Source organism: Anas acuta, chromosome Z, assembly GCF_963932015.1.
Source record: "Anas acuta chromosome Z, bAnaAcu1.1, whole genome shotgun sequence".
In the NCBI taxonomy this organism is placed as follows: domain Eukaryota; kingdom Metazoa; phylum Chordata; class Aves; order Anseriformes; family Anatidae; genus Anas; species Anas acuta.
In genome coordinates this window covers 28597178-28617101 of record NC_089017.1, presented here as the reverse complement: position 1 = coordinate 28617101, position 19924 = coordinate 28597178, and the positions used below count along the sequence as shown (strand labels likewise).

Genomic DNA, 19924 nt, shown 5'->3' with positions numbered 1-19924 from the left:
GTTAAAGCTGAGCACCTCACTCCCAGAGCACAGCCCTGCCTGTGATGCTGCGGCATGCGGCCAGGGAGGGCACTGCTCTGAAATATTGCCATCTCGTGGAAGGCCGGGGACAAGGCACCGATCCTGCTCCCGAGGGTGGCCACAGCCCGAAAGGCAGCCCTGGGAGAAAAAAAAAAAAAAAAAAAAAAAAAAAAAAAAAAAAAAAGAAAGGTTCTGGCTGGTAAATCCAGCTCCTCGGGAAGACCTGCGAAAATCCAGTGCTGTGTTGTTTTTCTTCCGAGATTTTACAGGAGGCTGTTGCCTGGAGAAGGGGATGATTAGAAGGGGCTGCTTCGGCTTGGATCTGGAGATTTTGAAAAAGTTATCAGGAGGCACAACACATTGTTTTGCACAAAACTCACAATAAATGTGTTTCTTTGTTATCCTAAAAAGAAGGCTGTTTTAGAGCTATAGAGGAAAAGTTACTTGAACAGGAAGAGCCATACAGAAGGGAAACTACAGCTGCTTAAATATAGATGACTATTTCCACTATGGAATAGTCATTACTTTTTTTTTTTTTTAAACATTTTACCAGAACTTGTTTAAAATAAGTAAAAGTCGTTTAAAAGTTAGTTCTCTTTATTGCCTTCTCTGTTCTCTCTCTCTGTTTTCTCTTCTTCCACCCCCCAACCCCTTTTTCATTTGTCAGCTAAACAATGTTACCTTCCTTCGGATAGAATTTTTAAGGCCAAACTTTGCATGAAAACATTTTCTGCAGAATGGAAAATTTCCCCTCAAATAAGTGAAGTTTACCCATGTGCAAAGGGCCAGCTTTCAGCAATATGTGACCCCAACTAACATAAGTCCTTTGAAAACAGATAGCGAATGGACATTTGTGCATTAAGATGAGTTTCTCCTTGAATGAACCAGCAATAGTTACTTTCTTCCTTTGCCCCTACTTATTGAGGTCTCCTGAACAGTCCAGCTCTCCAATACTGTCATTACCACTATCTGTTCACATGTTTCCATCACAAAGACTGACAACATATTTGAAAAGCAAACTCTGCTCTTATCTGTGGTCTGCCACATTAGCCTCAGCATTACTGGACTGTAAATGAATAGGGCTGAGAGGAGAGGCAAAAAAGGAAGGAAGCTTTTCAGAGCAAAGGAGGATGAACCATAGTGAACAGTCAGTTTAAGAAGCAGCTGTGTCCTAACATGACAAGAAAATTTTAGAACTGAGGTCTGTGCTTGAGGGGATGCAAAATGTGGCCCCTGCTCCATGAGGTGTAAAATGCAACTCCTGAAGATGATACAGGGCATAACCCCGAGATGCCAAGCCTCACAGTGTTCATGACAGATAGCTACTATTTGTTGATTATGAAGAACAATATTTGAACTTTGCTTTCCATGCCAGTATCCTTCACTGTTCCTTGTTTTACTACATCTCATCTTTTGTAGCTAAGAGGACAGATTCTATCTTCCCTGCCACTTTGTTAACATCTAAAGGGCAAGAGCCATAATTGACATTTATGGCCATTTGCCTCTAGTTCATAAAGATTTTCTAAGGTCATTTTTGTGCAGAGACAGCACTTGCTGTCTGTGATAAAGCTAAAATGTGAAGTACTGTATTCTCTGACCCTAAATCTCCATTCCTAGAAAAGACATTTTAAAGAGCCTATTAAAAGCAATTGTAACAATCCTCAGATTGATGTCAAAACATGCGGAAAACTTATTCAGAAAGGAAACTCCATCAGTGAAATACTATTTCATTCTCTATTCTGTAGTTCATGGCCTAATTTTATCCTGTTTCCAAATTAATTTTGATTAATAATTACCATACAGTTTTTCATGCTGTCTGTTGGGATGTATGGACTAACAGATCTCCTGTTCTGTGAGACTGCAATCTTTTTCACTCACCATTTCAGAGGGGAAAAGACACAGTGGTAGCAAGAAAAGCATCGTCTTCAGGGGCCTCCATGCTAAGGTGAAAATTTAAGTGATGGGCCGTAATTAAATGGTGGTGTCCAGATGGAAAAAAAAAAAAAAAGTATTTGGCCACCTCTATGCCAGCTTGGTTGTCATCAGCATCACTTTTCTGAATTCCGACATCACTTTTCTACATTCCTACTTGAAGAAGAGGTACTTTTCTTTCGCTGGCTCTGCTTGCTGTTGCAGCAGTTGGTTTATCTTCCAAAACTGACAGAAGAAAAACATTAGCAGTGTTAAAGGGACAAACTCAAATAATAAATTGGCAATATCAAATAATATCGATGTTTGGTAGGCCTACATTTTCTTTTTGGTTGTATATGAAAGAATTAAAAAAAAATAATAATATTACAATCACTTTATGCTTCTGCAAAAAAAAAAAAAAAAAAATCGTCAATTTAACTTTCCCCAGTAGGTCAGTTTTACTTGCTCTCATGACAAATTAATTAGAGGTATGAGATAGCTGGGCATGTATTATTTCTTGTAAGTATTTGATTTTAAAAGAGTGAGCCTGGAACAATTTAAATAATGTCCCCCCAAAAAAAGAAGGTATACTTCTCTTAGTAGGAAGTTGAAAGTAGGAAGCTGAGGGATACAAGCTAAAATAACTTTCTCCTAGGATTTAAAATGACTTTTTTAGTTAACAGCTAGGAAAGTTTTCTATCTCAAGTTTGAAAAAACTTGAACTTTTTTTTGTTGAAATGCCACCTTGTGGTAGGTAGCAAACCCTGTTTATAGCAGAAGACCGCTGTGTTCTCCCTGCTTGGACACAGCACAAGTGGTCTTGGAGGTGTGGTGTAAAAATGTGGTTCCTAAAGATACATAAAATGGAAATTTGACCACATTACAAACATGAAACTTTTGTTTAAAGCTCATATTAAGTGGAGTTGCATAGCAGTGGATGATATTTTTTTTCCATTAAAAAATAATAAAAATAAAATAAAACGTTCCCTGTCATCTAAAGTGCAGTTGAAATCAGCGTCTTCACTTTCGATTCCTACATGATGTAATCTTTCAATCACTGAGTACTATTTCCTTCTATTTTATTATTTGCATTTAACTATGCTGCTCATACAGAGATTCATTCCCATTTATTGATTTGTAGAAGGTGACAGACAGACAGGCTAAATTCCACTTGAAGGCCTTAGGTGCCATGATGTTGTCTGGAGCTACTTGTTTCAGGTATATTATTAACTGGCAGTCTAGAGAGGATTTTTTTTTTCTTTCCCTGCGAACTTCAAGCTTAATAGCCTGAGACCATTTCAGTTACAACACAACTCACAACTTTCACCTCCTAAACAAACATTTTCTTCTCCTGCCTTCCTCTCCCTTGAGTTTTCTTTCTTTGGGAAAAAAATTTCTTCAGCACAAGGCTTTTTATCAATATCAGTAATATCAGTAGTTTACTCTCAAACTTTCTGAAATGAAGCAAAATAAAGCTTAACACCAGTAGTAAGCAGGAAGGTTGTATGGACAGATTAAAATATTATTAGGCTGTCATCCTATCACCAGTTCAGCCTCAAATTAAATGTGTTTAATTTTGCAGCATTGCTTTTGCCTTACCTGTGTAGCTTCCTTGTTCTTCCAAACTACCTTGGTTCCCCGTTCTTGAACAGGAGCACTGATTTCAGCAAGATATAGGCCTTATTCCTTGATGTGACTGATCTTACTAGTTGTAAAATCCAAACTAAGCCAAGAGTCTTAAAGTCAGTTTGTATGTGCATACAACCATAGCTTACTGCAGTAAATTACTATTTAGATCCCCTCCATTGTCTGCAGTACTTGAGGGATAACAGGGAAAAAGAGACACACATTTTCAGAGGTTTACCTCTGGACATCAAGGATGGGATTTACAGGATGACATAAAATGTTGCATGCCATGTTCTATGTTTGAAAATACCCATAGAAATAAAAGCAAGGTTTATTTTAGTCGGAATTCCCATTAATGAACACCAAGAAACAGTTGTTGTGAATGCTGTTTCCCTTTACCATTTTCATAAAACAGCACATGAATAAAGCATCTGCCAAGGCCAGGGTTTTCATTCTAAATTGGAGATTGAATGAGATTTGAAGTTAAAATTCAGTTTTGGGAGAGGGGATCTACACATTTTGCTACAAATTAATATTCTGAAAATAAACATTTCAGTTTTCATCAGGCTTCCTTGCCAGATTATTCTTTTGTTAGTGAAATCTTTACTTTGGAGGCACTTTTTTTTTGGAGAAAAAATGTTGGGATGACAAACTGAATATAATTCAGCAATGCATATCGTTTTGGAATGCATTCTGATTCCATGACAATTCTATATTATATGTCAGTAATACCATTATTGACCAATATTGCTTATACATTATTCCATATATAGAAGAGGTAAACTTTTCAAGATTGGAAATATTTCACTAAGTTACAAAATTGTTCAGTTTTGTGTCCAAAGCAGATGTTCCTGCAAGCTATGGTTTCATGACCCTCCAGTAATCTTCCACCAACATCTTCTAGATTCTTTAATCTGCCTTTGAGTATCATTTCTTTAGACTTTTTTTTTTTTTTTTTTTTTTTAATTTTTAACAAATGTAGCCCTGACTCTAGGATATGTAATGCATTTATACTAAAGGGCTAGTCCTTGTAGCCTTGGTATTTTTTTCAGTACTATATTGTTATCTCTCTTCTGGCTAGATCCCTATGCAGATCTCAGATCCCCTTCAGATTCCCAGATTTTTGGATGTAAGCACACAACACTTTATCAAAGATTTCAGCATCAACAAAATTCCTAAATAAAATATTTGAACTATTGTATCAAAGAGAGGTATTTAGCTAGCTAGCATGGTATGACTGATAAATCTGTTCTGTATTTGATTTCAGTTGAATTTTTATGGGTGGTTATGGAGCCTGTCATGCTATTGATTCTAAATTTGTAGTTTCATAGAACTTTGTAGTTTCATAGAACATTTTTACTTTTCCTTCACCTCCCCATAAAATAACACTGTTCTCAACTACAGAATACTTTTGCTGACTTGATAAAGTTATCCAAGCACCTTAGAGATGGACTTATATCTTTGTATGCAATTTTAAGAGTCCTTGGACAGAAATCACCTGCTGTCTTGTTGCAGAAATGCTAATTTTAGTTTCTATCTTGCAAGACAATTTCTGTACTCACATTCCACAATCTCTTTCTGTCCAAGATCAGCATAGTTCATCATTCTGAAAATGGAGGTTGATTTTCAATATGGAGTTCGAAATGGAAGTCATTGACTTAGAAAGATGTATTTGGATCAGGCTAATCTTGACTCTGCATTTACTGAATTTTCATTTATGTGGTCAAAGAACATTTATAATATTTCCTTTCCAAGGCCAAATGCTCAAGAGACTTTGTCAACTCTCCCTTTATTTCTATGCTTCCTGACCTTAGTTCCTTTTGCAGATTCTCAAAACCTTTATCTATTTAATACTGTGTGGATAGAGTCTGAATTGCCTTTTCATTATTTTAATTCACCATTTACTGTATACATTTCTTTACACTTTTCTTAAATTTCAATAAGAAAAAATAAATATCAAAAGGCAAAACTTAGATCCTGGCAGAGAACTAAGAAGGCAAATAAACTCAAAAACTCATTAACAAGCTTAGGTACCACAGACACCTAACACACACACATATATATACATGCATTTATGATACTGTCACTGCCAACTAATTAAAGACAATAACAATATAGAATGTTATTCAGCCAGTAACTATATGTGGAAAAAAGTTCAATCACCATTTACATATAGGGGTTTCATTTCCCTTAGAATCATTATCAGCATTTTTTTTTTTTCCAGTCTCCAAATGTTATATCAATTACATAGTTCTAATTTATTTGTAAGACTCTGACAATATTTCAGAGACCTCTGGTCTAACCAAATCGAGCTTCCCTTCAGTTTTTCCTGTAATAGAGCCAATCCTTTGCTTCTTATGTTACAATTATCCTGGCATGGTCTTCAGTTCAACATGAATTTAGCCGTATTGTCTCATTATTTCCAGATATCCTTTACAGCTGCCTGTATTACAGCCCTTATAAAAACGAACCTTCTTTTTGATTTCCCACACTTCATGATTACTACATATAGGACTTCTCAATGTATTTTCCAGCTCTTCTCTTCCTGTCTTCTCCTTGTGTGTTTTGCTTCCTGTTCTTCCCTTTACATAAGTGAGACTGTAGTTATATATTTTGTTGTGTATTTTTTTTTTAATTTTTATTATTATAATTATTATTTTTTTGCTAGTAGTTTCAAATTTCAAACCTAAATCAGTTTTCCCATCAGATTACCTCAGGAGAAAACACCAAGCAACTTCAATGAATGGCAGGAATTTTTTTCTTCATATCCAGATATAATTCAGAGTACTAGAAAAAGCGACTGAAGAAAGGACTTGTGAGATTCTTATCAAGAATAGGTCACACACACAGTTCTCTACATTTCTTGCCCCTTTAGTTCCCATGCTTACTATTATTATTATTATTTTTTTTTTAAGAAAAAAAAAAAATCTTTTGTAAAAATCTACCTTGCCCTGTTCATTTATGTGCAGTAGCTCTAACTAGTAGGCAGGTCTTCTCAATCCCTGACCTACAAGACTCATGGTATGCTCAAAACACGAGAGTATATTTTTGCTTGAAGGATTGAATAGATTTAAAGTCTAAATTCCTCCTTGTAAGATCTGATTTTGCCATGATGTTTTCCTTCTGGTATCAAACTTCTGTACATTTCTTTTCATCCACAGAAGTAAAATCACCTTATAAAGGAAACTCTATTATCTCCATTTTATAAATGAGTAAAATGAGTCACAGAGGTTAAAAATATATTTAGCTAAGAACTTTCAGCAGGTCACTAAAAGAGCTAATAATAAAATCCAGGTCTCTTGACCCCAATCCAAAGTACATTGGATCACCCTGCTTTAATCCATTGAAATCACTAAAGTGGATGACTTGTTAAGTTACTACTCTGTGCAGGCAAGAATTGAAGAACAGGTATTTAAGCTGAAATACAAGCTGCTGCTTGTGTGCCTGCTGTACTAATTGATAGCTAAATCCAAGAGTGCAACCGAAAAGTTTTGTCTAATTTGCTTTTGTGCCTTCGATCTTTTCATCAGAGATGAAAAATTCTGCCTAAATACAAGTTACGTGTATAAAATTTTGCTGTTGTCCACACCCCCTGTTTGGTAAATTGAATGTTGGCTACTTGTTTTCCTATTCACATAATCCTTCATGCATAAAATACGCATCTCTATGCAACTGAATTAGTGTGTTTCAGCACACCTAGAACTCTCTGAAACCGTACAGATTAAGACAGTACTTAGAAGATGTAGCTGGAAGGAGACTATAGGAGTTGAATCCAAATTGCTTGCCATTTCGTTTGAAGCTGGGGTCAGCTGGAAAGAGAGACAAGACAGATCTTAGATTTATAATTTGACAACTAAAGGACGGACAACATGGTGTGGGATTCATTAATCTGACCTCAAGAATTTCTCTGCAAATTAACTAATGAATGCTAATTTAGATTACATAAGCCATCATAGGAAGGTGATCAGTTGGTTTATTGGTATTCAGCATGATGAAAGAGAGAGGAGGTGAGGCTGAAACCAGGCTTCCTCAGGCTCTACTTCAGGATGTAAAGACAGGTGTCAGATTGCTGTAAAGACAGGTGTCAGATTGCTGCTCTTTTGCTGGCTTATAAATCCTGAGATTTTGGAGCAATAAATTCAACAGCAGTTGCATATATCTATTTTTACATGTCTATCCTACAGCATGATGCCTAGGTACTTCTCTTAAACTATAAGAGGTGTACGTTTAAATTCCCTCAGAAGGAGAAAATTGAATCAAGTTCTCTCACTGCTGGGCAGAATGTAATCTGCAATGGAGATAATGGGAAAGAGAAAGGAAGTGGGTGAATGAAAAATTAAAAAAGAAACTAATAAAATTTATATATATATATATAAATATAAATATATATATATAAATAAATAAATAAATAAATAAAAAATATAATAAAAATATAATAAAAAAATAAAAAATATAATAAAAAAATAAAAAATATATATATATATAAAGAAGACTGTTGTCAGCTGTCCTTTTAAAGGGGTTGCACCCTTTAAGCAGCTGTGTTTGAATGCACAGCTGAAGTGTCCAAATGCTTGAGTAGGTTCTCAGTGTTGATCTCTTTTCACAGAGGCACCTAAAAGCAATGAGAAACAACTACTACCTGGGATGAAAGATGGATTTTATATGTGCTGTTTTCCTTGCATTACTTGTAGCTCCCTGAATGGCATATTGGCTATTTCAAAACACATTTACATGTTAAATAGAAGTCAGACATCTCAAATAGATGTCTGACTTCTATTTTGGATTCTACTTCTGAATCAAGCTGCCTTTGCTACTCAGATCTGCAACTGCTCTGTCCCATTCTAGACTTTATTTTATGTTTTCACAGATGTGCCCTGTAAAAGAATTCTAGGCAAAAAGGCTAAGTAAAGGTTGATGACATAATCTGTCATCAAGTTACTAAGTTTTACTATATTTGTCAGAAATAAGCAAGAAAAAGACCTGCGGATGAGCCCTGAAAAATTAGTGAAGTTCTATTAAATTAAACACAGAAATAACATTTCAAAATGTGATTTATTGAAACCTAGGTGTGACAGTAGAGAAGGTGAAAGCTGAAGCAAATATATCAAGACAGCGTACAGTTTATGCTCTTTATTTTAAAGCAGATGGATGACCACCATTTACAAAATACAGCAAAATAAACAGTTACAGTCACATGCAAAAAGTGCCATCTCTTCATACAACAGACTGGCTTGGTGTTGCTATGCCATCATAATCATCTGAATAGTGTTGATACTGATCAGTGAGAAGAGGCTGATGCAACTCATCCTTATTTTTCTTGACACGTACAATACATGCAGCAGCAGCAAAGATAATTGCAACAAGAACCAATGCAGTCACTATTGCAATAGTTATCATCTCTGTTACATGGAGAGCCCGACCTAGAGGAAGGAAAGCACAAGAAAAAGTTATTAAACGTAATTAAAGAGACAGGCCAAAAGTCAATATCTGTCATTATTTGATGAGCTGTGTTTTACAAATATTTGAAATTTTGGTTGATAATATTTGTTCCAAACTGTGAGAAAAATGCAGTCTCTCTTGTTACATTCTGAAAATAGACCTAGACTTTTCTTCTGTTACCTGGTTTGTGAAGGGTTTGCACTCTCTCTCATGATTTAATGAAGACATATGATATAGGAATAAGCACGTGATGCAAGGGTTATATCTAAATGAGAACTTCCCCAGAAACTGAAGTGGTTTGTGGGAGCTGTTTGTAATGATTAGCTATATGCCTGTACTAAATCCCAAACACAACTGATTTGGAAAGCAAGACAAAAAAGAAATAGGCCTATACAAATACATCGGATATTGTTAGTGAAATTTGAACCAACTTTGTTGTTTGATACATAAGTTTTCACAGAGGAAGACATGATGAAGGAAAAAGAACATCTAGGTTCAACAGTTTACCTGGCCACTCAACCTCATAGCTGTATCCCAGGTTTTCTGGTGCAGTAACAAACATCTCATTATTGGTTACTGGAGGCCAAAAAGGCACCATGTTGTATTGCCGGTTGTGTCCGATCGGGGCATTCTCCAATGGATATGTTGAGATATCTAAATCAGAAAGTCAAATCACACTTCTGTAAATAAAATTAAAATCTGAAGTATTTCAGCTTTTTGAAATAGTGATGACTCAGATTTTTATTTTTATTTTTTAAACTGAATTAATCTAGAAGGATTGGTGGATTGATAAAAAATTCCAGCATGGAGGGCTCAGCTTTGTCTAAAAGCAAGACCATCCAATAATACCTCTGTTCTATCAACAGAAAACACTAGTACAAATTTAGGCCTGTGTTGGACTTTTCATTTCTTGCATGAAAAAGGAGGAACAGATATATGAAGTACATGGGAACCCTTTTTGCTACAATCTGACTTTGTAGCAGTGATAAAAAGTTCTCTTAGGTAGTTCAGAAAGGCAGCTGGTATAATTTCTACTGGAAGTTTTTTGAAATTCTATGGTAGATCAGGAAAAAAAGTCAGCTGAAATAAGAACAAAAAAATCCATTTTGGTGAGATAACGCAAAGCTTGTGACAGGTCATGTAAGTACCACAAGGGGATACAGTTGGTTCCCTGAGAGTTGCTATGGGAAAGTCCATGCTGCTGATTGTGGAAGCTGCACAAAGAAGTCTCAGTTGTGCAACAGCAGCTGTCTTCTGTAGAAGTAGGAGGGGAATGGATTATCCCAAGAGTAATACAGTTGCTGCTTTGTGCAGATCAGTGCACAGACATTTAGGTTATACAGTAGTCTCTCTCCAGTTCACTGATGTTAATTTCTTTTCTTCTTTCTTTCTTTTTTTTTTTTTTTTTCCATCTTTCCTTCCATCCTTCCTTGCAGTTCCTTCCCTCTGTTCTTCCTTCCCCCCTTTTCATTCACTTCCTGTCTTATTCCCTTTCTTTTTGCGTTTCAGAATTGAAGAAGGAAAGGCAGCAATACTTAACTATTCTTTGAATAGATACAGATGTGCAAATGATTATGGAATGCAAGTAGTAAATTGCAAAGGTGGTCAAAATCAGTCATGGGGGAGTGCAACAACCTTTCATTATAACACTGGTTTTTTTTTTTTTTTGTTTTTTGTTTTTTTTTTTTGAATTGTGCCTGGCATTTCTGGTCAAGTCCTTCCGCAGACAGTGATTTAAAAAAGTGGATGTCAATGGGGTGAGAAAACGGGTTTGCTTGCTGTTACACTGTTTTCATTAACTTCACTGTTAGAATTCCAGTCCTCTCTCCTAAGCTTAGGGGCACCTTGCTAACTCACAAGAAGCAGTTAATTTCCTGTGACCACAAAAACTGAAAACCACCCCTCCCTCTTCCATCCATGAGCACATCTTACCAGCAGAATACCTTCTCAGCCACTCATCAAAAACAGCATCTGTAAATGTGTGGAGGAGGACAAAAATTGGATCATTTGGTGATAAGTGAGTTTGTCCTCCTGTCCCGTTCAAAAATAGATGAGCCAAGTTGTGAAGACTTCGAACTGCTGGGTCATATTTCCCTGAAGGATCACTGTACCCTGAATATGGAAATAAAGAACAACATAAAAAATCCCAGTGAAGATTTTGTTTAGAAGCTATAGTCCCAGATGGATACCATTTTTTGTCCCCCTCTGGAAAGCTGTCATGTATTTGTGTTGCCTTGTTTAACATAAATGAGTAGCTAATTCTCTACCAACTGGCATTTGAGAAATGTTTCTAGTATGTGTAATCCCCATGTATAATTCCCATGCATAATTTTCAGATTAAAATAAACTTTAAAAAAGAATGTTGAGAATGTGGGGTGAAATGCTGGTGGGATCTAGTGTATAGGTAGCCAAAATAATCCACTTCATAGTATGAACATAGATTTTTATATTGGGACCTAAATATCTCTCAGCATAACAGAATAGCTATGTGTGTTTTCTGACTTCTGACTTAAATGTGAGGTTGTTGACATCTATCCTAATTGGCCAGCTGTTATGTGTTATGGATCATTTCCTTATGTGCTGCCAGTACATCTCAGAAAGCTGCACTTGCTGTTTTTTTTTTTTTTTCAAAGAAAGTTCCCTACAAAACACTGTCAGTATCTACCACCTAGTAAAGCTAATATCAGAGGTCAGGATCTGAAGAATTCTGAGAAGTTTTCCTGTTTTCAGTCTCTGACCAACTTTCCAGACAGGGGTCCACACACTTAACTGGTTAAAGCCATGTCTAGATACCTAGATATTGTTAGGACATTTTTTAAAATGAGGTAATCATCTAAAACTTTCATATATTCTTAAAAGATTGGTGCAAATTCTTGGTTTTGTTCTCCAAGAGAAAGAAAATGGAGCAGGTCCACTGTCATATGAATGATGTTTTTTTCAAAAGAGCCAAAGGATTTGCAGGAGGTCTGATAGTGATCTGAAGTGTCATTTCATAAACTTTTCCCATGAATCCTAGTTTTTCTATTTAAAAAGTCTGGATTATTAAAGTGCAGAAGCAGTCAGCAGGATACTGCCTGAAAAATGTGGATCAAATCTTTAGACTGGATTCTGTGCTGGGTTCTGTGTTCAGATGCCAGTGACTGAAAACTTCATTTGAAAAGTGTGGAAATTAGGGGAAGAAGAATAGAGTTATATAGCACAGGGAGAAGGACTAACAAGACTGGCAGTTAATCTAGTAGAACTCAATTACTACTACTGCAATGCAATTGCATGCAATTCCATTAAGTACTAGCAAAGCTTACAATTACTTTTTTTTTTTCTTTTGTTTGCTTTAATTATGATACAAGAGTAGCTACTATGAGCACTTGTTTGACTCACTTAAGGATGATGCTTAAGCTTTAAATGCTTCTACACCATTCTGCAGTCAACAGTTTTCTGTTCTCCACTGTAACAACCTATTACTAACAGACTTGTATTCTGGCCATGACCTCAGCTAATTTCTTCTTAGTGACAGTGACAGACTTTTAAGGCTTTTACACATTTCAAGAACTGACTTAAACTATCAATATAAAATAGTTCATCCAGAGCTTATTTCCACTTAATACTAAGCTAATACTTAATGCATGTTCAGTGTCCATAGACTGTCTCCAAACTCATACTTCCAAAAGGAAGAATGTTGGGTCTGCTCCCCTGACATTTTTGGAGTTGTTTCAGGTCCTTTTTTTTTTTTTTTTTTGCCATGCTTACCTTCTACTGTGTTACGGAAACTGTCTGTTGAATTAGAGTAGAAAGGAGGAGTATCAAATACACCAACTTCCAAACACTGAGCAACATCCTCAGGCTCTGGGAGACGTTGTACCATAGGCCGTGCAACATTTCCAGCAGGATTCCTCCGGATGGGGCCACCTTCAGTGCCTGTGAGAGAAGAGAGAAACCAATAATGATGAAGAACAATAGACCAAAGAAGGCATTCTTTTAATGACTGAATTGTGAGGAAAAAAAATGAAAAAAAAAAAAAAAGCCTCACAAATGACCTTAAAATTGGACTACAGGGTCAGATCTTTCAGTTAGGCAAAGAACCTGAATCTTCATAAGGTTCTCTGAACTGGTCCTTTGATTAAAAAACAAACAAACAAACAAACAAATCAAAATGCTTCTTACTTAAATTTGTGATTCTGTAAGTGCCTTGGCAAACCTTTTTGTTGTTTTTCAATGTGTTTTCTTGTTAAATTGAGATAAAAGTTTTGTGGACTTCCTGATAGAGTAGGTTGGAAAAGGATTATAGAAGATTAGTTAGGCAACTAATCCCTCCCCCTCTTTTATTTTTTTTAACCCTTTTTCCACGCAGATGCTGATTTGGGGCTTGATGGTGATTAATAAACAAGAGTCTTAGTGGGACTTTATAGATCTTGTAGCCAAGGTAGGTTGTGTTAGCATTCACTACTTTTCATATTCAAAACATGCTCCAAACATCTAACAGGTATGTTTTCCATTTAGAAACTGAAAACCTTGAAGGAGGTATGTAGAGCAGTAAGAAGAAAACTCAAGCTTCAGTTAAAAAATGATGCTGCCATATGTAATTATACATACCATCAGAGATGAATAGTTACTGCATAAGAAAGGAAGTCAAAGGGTTTCACTGTTTCTCTGCCTCAAGCTCCTGATCAGATATTGAGTTGTTTAGTGCCTCAGTGCAAGACAGATAACTTTTTTATTTCTCAAATGACTGATGTATGAAACTTGAGTAAAGAAATGTACAAAATGTACTTTAAGACCTTTTTTTTTTTTTTTTTTTCCTGGGAAAAGCCATTGCAATGCAAAGTGTTTTATTTATTATTAAAGGGATATTCTCTCCAAATATCTATGAGCAGTCATACTTACTGTTACAGATGGTTCCCAAGGTCTCGTAGTCTTCTATACTTTCACAGAGCACACGCCACTGAGAAAAGATCGAATTCTGACTGATCAAAGAGACATCAAAATTGCTTCTAGCTCCCATCAAGTCATCTAAGCAGATATCACAGGTGTTTTGCCCTGTTGCAAAGTTCCAGTAGGGAAGGCCAAAAGTGGGGTCCTGTAACATATTCTAAATCACATAAATATGGCATTAGTACACATCTGTCCCAGATATCTACAGTATGTACTGCTTGAGAGATTTTCAAAACCAGTTAAATACATTTTAGTAAGAGTCAGAATGTGGCTTCATGAAAAGGAGGAAATCTATGGAGAAACTTTTAGTAGTTTTTCACTTTGATGCCTTTGACTGTTCAATAGAACAGATGGTATGCTGAACTAGGCTGTGGATTCCCCTCTAATGAGATAGTACCCCTTCCATGAAACCATACTGTGGATAGGAAGAAACATCGCTTAATACTGATAAACACAATTTTCCAAATATTTTTAATGGCAGCAATATTTTTAAAAGCAGTGGTATTGTAGCACTCAGAATAACTAACTAAACCAATTGTGTAATGACTGAGCAGGTAGAAAAGGAAGGAAAAATAATAGCGCCCTTTCATATTTGCCATTGCTTGGTTCTAGTATGGGTTGGAGTTTAATAATGCTGAAATATTCCCTGGTTTCCAGTATTTATTAACCAGGATGTTTTGGCCAGACAATTTAGTTAAATTAATGATCTAATTTACTAAAATAAGCAAGAATATATATTAAGTCATTAAGAGCTAGAACTCATCAGGGTTTCTACATAATGAAATTACACTAATGTCAAATATAAGTTTTGTTTTTGGAGGGAATTTAATCTGCCAGAACCTGAAGCAGCACCACTGAAGCTACTGGAAACATTTGAAATGATTGCAAGGACCCTTTAATCATGACCTTGAAAACTTAATTCTCTCTTCTTTAGAAATAATGATAGTACAAAACATACTCCTTTTATGGATAGGTCTACACAAAGAAAGAGAAACAAGGAAACCACTGATGTATGGAACAGGGTCTCACAAAACACTAATTTCTCTAACCAGTTGCACTAATTATATAAATAAAATATGATTCAGAATCTCTGTAATATTTTTGTTTAGAATTTCTTCTGCTTTGATTGGTCTATCTAAGCCAAGGATCGTGGCCTTGATATTATAAATAATATCAGCAATAACATTTGGTGGTCCAATAAAATATTTTGGTGGTTCAATAAAATATATGTTGAGAATTTGTGTCTACTTTTACAAGTGAGTTTTATGTAACTTTTATGTTTGCTCTTATTCTGACTGAAATATTATTTTTAACATCTCAGTAACAATGGCTGTCTAAAACAAATGCACTCTATTTAGTGTCACTAATAAAATATTGAAACTGAAGCAAGATTACTTTGACATGTAGAAAGAGCTGCTTTCAATTTTGTCAACTGGAATATGTAGATAAGACTTTTTTCCACACAAAGCTCAAGAACACATGGCTTAACATTAACTCTAACTTTACCTGCATGTCTCTTTCAAGCTGCAGCAGATGGTACCTATGCCATGTAACAAAAGCTGGTCCCTCATGAGAGAAATCAACTCCTCCAAAACTCTGTTGCCCAGTACCAAGAAAAGTCTTCCTGACAGAATAATAATGAGCCCACACAAAGTAGTTATAAATGGAGATATTCTCAAACTGTGGTGTGTTTCCATCTGGTCCAAATATTTCTTCACGTCTCCTTGTGGCAATAACAATGTCAGGGTGGATTGTCACCTTGGCTTGGTGTAAGGCATTCACAAAACGCCTCCTCTCTTCTGCATTCAGATCCAAAAGATTCCTCCTGACTGTGAGGTTACAGAAGAAGTAAGTTATCAAAGTCTTAGAAACTGAGGTCTGATCTCACAAGACTAATTTATTTTGTTCCTAATAATTCTAAGTCCCTTTTTCTTCAAACATTCCTCCTGTTTTTATTGGTACAATTAAGAGAGTACTGAATATAAATAGAAAATATTGTTTTCTGAAAAGTTAAGCTGAATAAAAATAAAGCCTGAAACCTTTTATTTATTTTTTTATTTATTTAGTGCTTTTAGAAATATTGTTGCAAATTATATTTCCTGTCAGAGAAATGATGAAGACAGTTCTTTGTCCCACAAATCTCTTGGAACTTAATCCAATATACTTAAGGTTTTCTGTGATAAAACTTTAACAAGAGGGAAATAAAGCATTGCAATTTATATTAATCAGAAACTCTACCACTCAACCATTTAGTGAGGAAGTATAGTGTATTTGAAACTTTGCAGTGAAAATGGCAGATCCACCAATGAAATGTGAGTTTCACACATTACATCACCCCTTTTGAATGTCATTACCTGCTTTTATTAAGAAGTCTATTTTTTTTATCTGTATATCCCCAAATCATTTAAATTTATTGTAACCTGCACACAGACAGGGAAATTTACAAAAAAGGAGAGCAGCTGACTTATTGAAATACCAGTATATCAGTAAAAGGATCAGAGTCACCTCAGTACCAGTATTCAGTGCTCTCTTACCTGGACTGATAAGATTTCAAGGTAAGTTTAGACTGAGACTCAAATAAAAGTCCACACAGCTGTTCTTCATCATGCACTCATTTTCACAATTAAATATACTGTAAAATCTAAAATTGTCAAATGAGTTTATGTTGATATAAGAAACAGCAGGTCTCCAGAATGAATAAGTATGAAGAATAAAAGTAAATTGCATTTCACTATATAAAGTGAAGTTGATTCAGTAAGGGATATTTCAGTAATGTCTATACATATTTAAAAATAGTAAACTGCTTTTCTGAAGCATGAATTTCATCCAAGGACTGTGTATCTTGAAACACATGCTTTTCTGTCTTGCAGACCTTAACTGATATACTAGCCCTGCTCACTGAAGTTTTTTGGTTTTGATTTCAAGTAAAAACACTAAAAAAAAAAAAAAAAAAAAAAACCACTAAAAAGAACAATCAGGTTTTGATTTATGCAGACATCTTAACCTTTTCATTTCACAAAATATATGTCTGAAACACAATACAAAATTGGGACTATTATTAAAGTTAGGCATGAAATTAGAGGATATAAAAGCACCAAACTGCATTTTACAGCTATTTTATATGGATATACCAACAGTAATCCAATAATTATTCCTAAAGTCTGAGCAGCTGGAGCCATCTTTCTGGATGGGCAGTAGAGGTGACCTTCATGTGTAAACATAACACACAATAAGAAGATAATTTCCCCTGTTTAAATTCATGTTGTCATGCGTGGTAAATGTGATTTGCTTAACATTTTAGTGAAAAATAAAGGTTTTTATAAGTGAGAAAACTAAAAACTGCTTTTATATACTGTAGAAAATCAGCTACAGCAGCTTTTTTTCTTGCCCTCAGATTTACTATTATAAATTTGTGTGATCTAATATTTATTTCTTGGTTAGTTTTCAGAGTTATCATCATTGTTAATGAGAACAGGACAGAGAATCAGAGGGTGAAACCTGACTTAGCATATCAAATCCATGAGCCATACTTTCTGCTTTCTAGTTTGCTTTTTGGAGCTTAAAAAATGAATAAAATCATAAAGTCTTTCCTGCAGTCCTTGATAAGGCAGTTTTAGAAAACCAATAGTTAAAATTTTGAATTGGTAAGCAGTACTTTGTTAACCCTTGCTGGAGCATGTGCTCACGTTCTTGGAGTGTTTCCCATCTGATGAAAATAATGGCCATGATGATTTTTGTTTCTTCAAGAGGCACTACACATTTGTGATACAGACCTGTTGTTTCTCATGTCAACTAAATCTATCACTCATTTTGAAGATTATGAATTTTACTAGATCTCAATAACACCTTTGGACTTTCACTAGAAAATACTGAAATCTTGCTCATTCAGAATGCTTTGACTTGGGAATAAGGATTTTTCCCAAGCCTGTTTGTCTTTTCCAATTTACCTACAATACTCAACATTTTTTTCAGTCCACAAGTATTTTGTAACCATTTCAAATTCTCTTGTAGACATCTGTTTACTTATATTCTGGGCTAAACTGAAACTGGGAAGCTCTTAGAAATATCCATCATCCCTGCACTGATTCAGCTGAACAGCTTATAGTCATGAGTTAAGGCTTTTACAAACATTGGCAGAAACTAGGTAGCTAAAAAATTACAAGGTTAGGTGCATAGGCTGGAAATGCATTAAGAGAATCTGAATCAAAATACCTGTTGTCATACCTTACATATTTATAAGATATCATGATACATAGATATGTATTTGTAGATATACTCACAAACACACATAGATGTCTATATATATGGTTTTACTCTAAGTTGATTCCCAAAATTACAAAAATGTAAACACTAATACATCCTATTCTTCAATGGGGTTAATCCTAATCTTGTTCTGACTACAGACATTATTTCTTCCTTTTACTGGGAGGTAAATGTAGATATTTGCCAATAAGGTAGACAACTTATCTAGTAGTTGTCTTAATAACCTCTATTGTACATTTCCTGTATAAATATAAGGGACATTTTACATTTCAGAGAAAACAAATAGTCTAGGTTCATTTGCAACGAAATGCTGCCAACAGATGGTTTTCATGTCATGTTTCTGATGTTCTTACCTATATTGATTCGTTGGCTACAGGTAGGTCCACTCCATCCAGGGCGACATGACCCACAGTTATAACCAGAGAAGTTACCACTGCACCTGCAGGTTTGGTTGAAGAAGCGTATGGGCCATTGCTCGCGGTCATCCCTCCCATCATGGATGTACTGTGGGCCATGGGGTCGCCAGTCTACAGTCACCTGCACACACCGTCCCCTCCCTGTAGACACACCACACCGGTCAGTACCAGGCCCAAATACAGGGAAATAGTCTGGGCAGCACATGCCACTCCTCAGAGACTCAACGGTAGCACACTGGCGAGGGAACTGAGCTCCAACTTTGTTGAGCATGCTAAGAAGCAGTGGCAGGGAAAGGAGCAGCAGCATGGGGAGCTGCATGATGACAGATCCAGCAGAGCCGTCTCTTTCTGAGGGCTGGTGGTCCACACACGCTGCTGTCTCCTCTCTGTCTACACGATGGCCTGCTCCCTCTTCACCAAGAGAAAAACAGAAGAGATGAAAACAAGTGATACAAACCTTCAGTCTGCCCCTTCTATCTCATAAAATCCCTCTGAACCCTGCACTTTTTTAATCTAACCGAAAAAGCCAACAAGTTGGTGGATAACAATGCTCTCCCCTTCTCTACTTATCTGCACAAAAGGCAGTAACTACCTACAGTTTTATCTACTCATTGACTTCCAAGTATTTCCCAAATGTTTATTCATGTTGTACATCTGCCAGCCAGATTTATTTCACTACCACAAAATGTTAAAGCTTCTCTATGGCACCTGATTTTTTTGAAAACTTTTTTTTTTCTTTCTTTCTTTCCTCGGTTAGTTCTTTCCCTTCTTCATTTAACTAGCATATCCTAGCATATCTTGTTTCCTAGCCAGTGTTACAATTCTGTGTCCCCTTGCAGTTCTTAAATGCAGTTCTGCTAGAAAGTAAAGCTACAACTCTCTCTGTGTTTTACCTCTTCTCTCTTTTTGGTACCTCTCCTCTGCTGAGATCCTGTTCTATTTCTGTGCGTCCTATGGCTGTGTCTAACCCCAAATCAGCACTACTAATTTCTTTCCTGTTTCAGTCTGCTTGCTAATCCGTGTTCTACCAACACAGCATGGTTTGGCCTCACCCTCCTCTTCTATTAATCTCCCTTTCTACTTCAGTGCATTTCCCTGGACTTTAAGTACTTGAACAGCACATGATTTCTTTCATGCTTATCTCCTTGTGATTTTACAAGTTTTAGCAAAGGTCAGAGACAAGTACTTGAATTCAAAACAGAACAACTATGAAGTTTTTTTTTTGTTATTTTTTTTTTCTTCTCCTTTTTTAATTACTTGCAAAGAAAGGTTCATTTGAAAACAAACAAAGAACACTGGGGAAGTTCACATTTAAAAGC

The 19924-nt window shown here is 35.8% G+C and overlaps 1 protein-coding gene across 1 annotated transcript; it reads right to left on the bottom strand.

Annotated features, from left to right (window-relative positions):
• Positions 1 to 8387: 8387 nt before the first annotated feature.
• Positions 8388 to 19656, bottom strand: TYRP1 (tyrosinase related protein 1). The gene is made up of 7 exons (XM_068667525.1): positions 18543 to 19656; positions 15433 to 15755; positions 13879 to 14083; positions 12745 to 12912; positions 10930 to 11109; positions 9505 to 9651; positions 8388 to 8978 (listed from the first exon to the last, which is right to left on the bottom strand). Exons 1-7 carry the CDS (start codon positions 18922 to 18924, stop codon positions 8773 to 8775), a joined length of 1611 nt encoding a protein of 536 aa, XP_068523626.1. The 5' UTR covers positions 18925 to 19656; the 3' UTR covers positions 8388 to 8772.
• Positions 19657 to 19924: the final 268 nt, after the last annotated feature.

Excerpts from the sequence above, each read along its gene's own strand:
- TYRP1 (XM_068667525.1), bottom strand. The coding sequence starts at position 18,924 with ATGCAGCTCCCCATGCTGCTGCTCCTTTCCCTGCCACTGCTTCTTAGC. Across the intron at positions 11,110-12,744 it reads TTTCCGTAACACAGTAGAAG|GGTACAGTGATCCTTCAGGG; the intron begins GTAAGCATGGCA and ends TTCCATATTCAG. Across the intron at positions 8,979-9,504 it reads CTATGAGGTTGAGTGGCCAG|GTCGGGCTCTCCATGTAACA; the intron begins GTAAACTGTTGA and ends TCCTTCCTCTAG.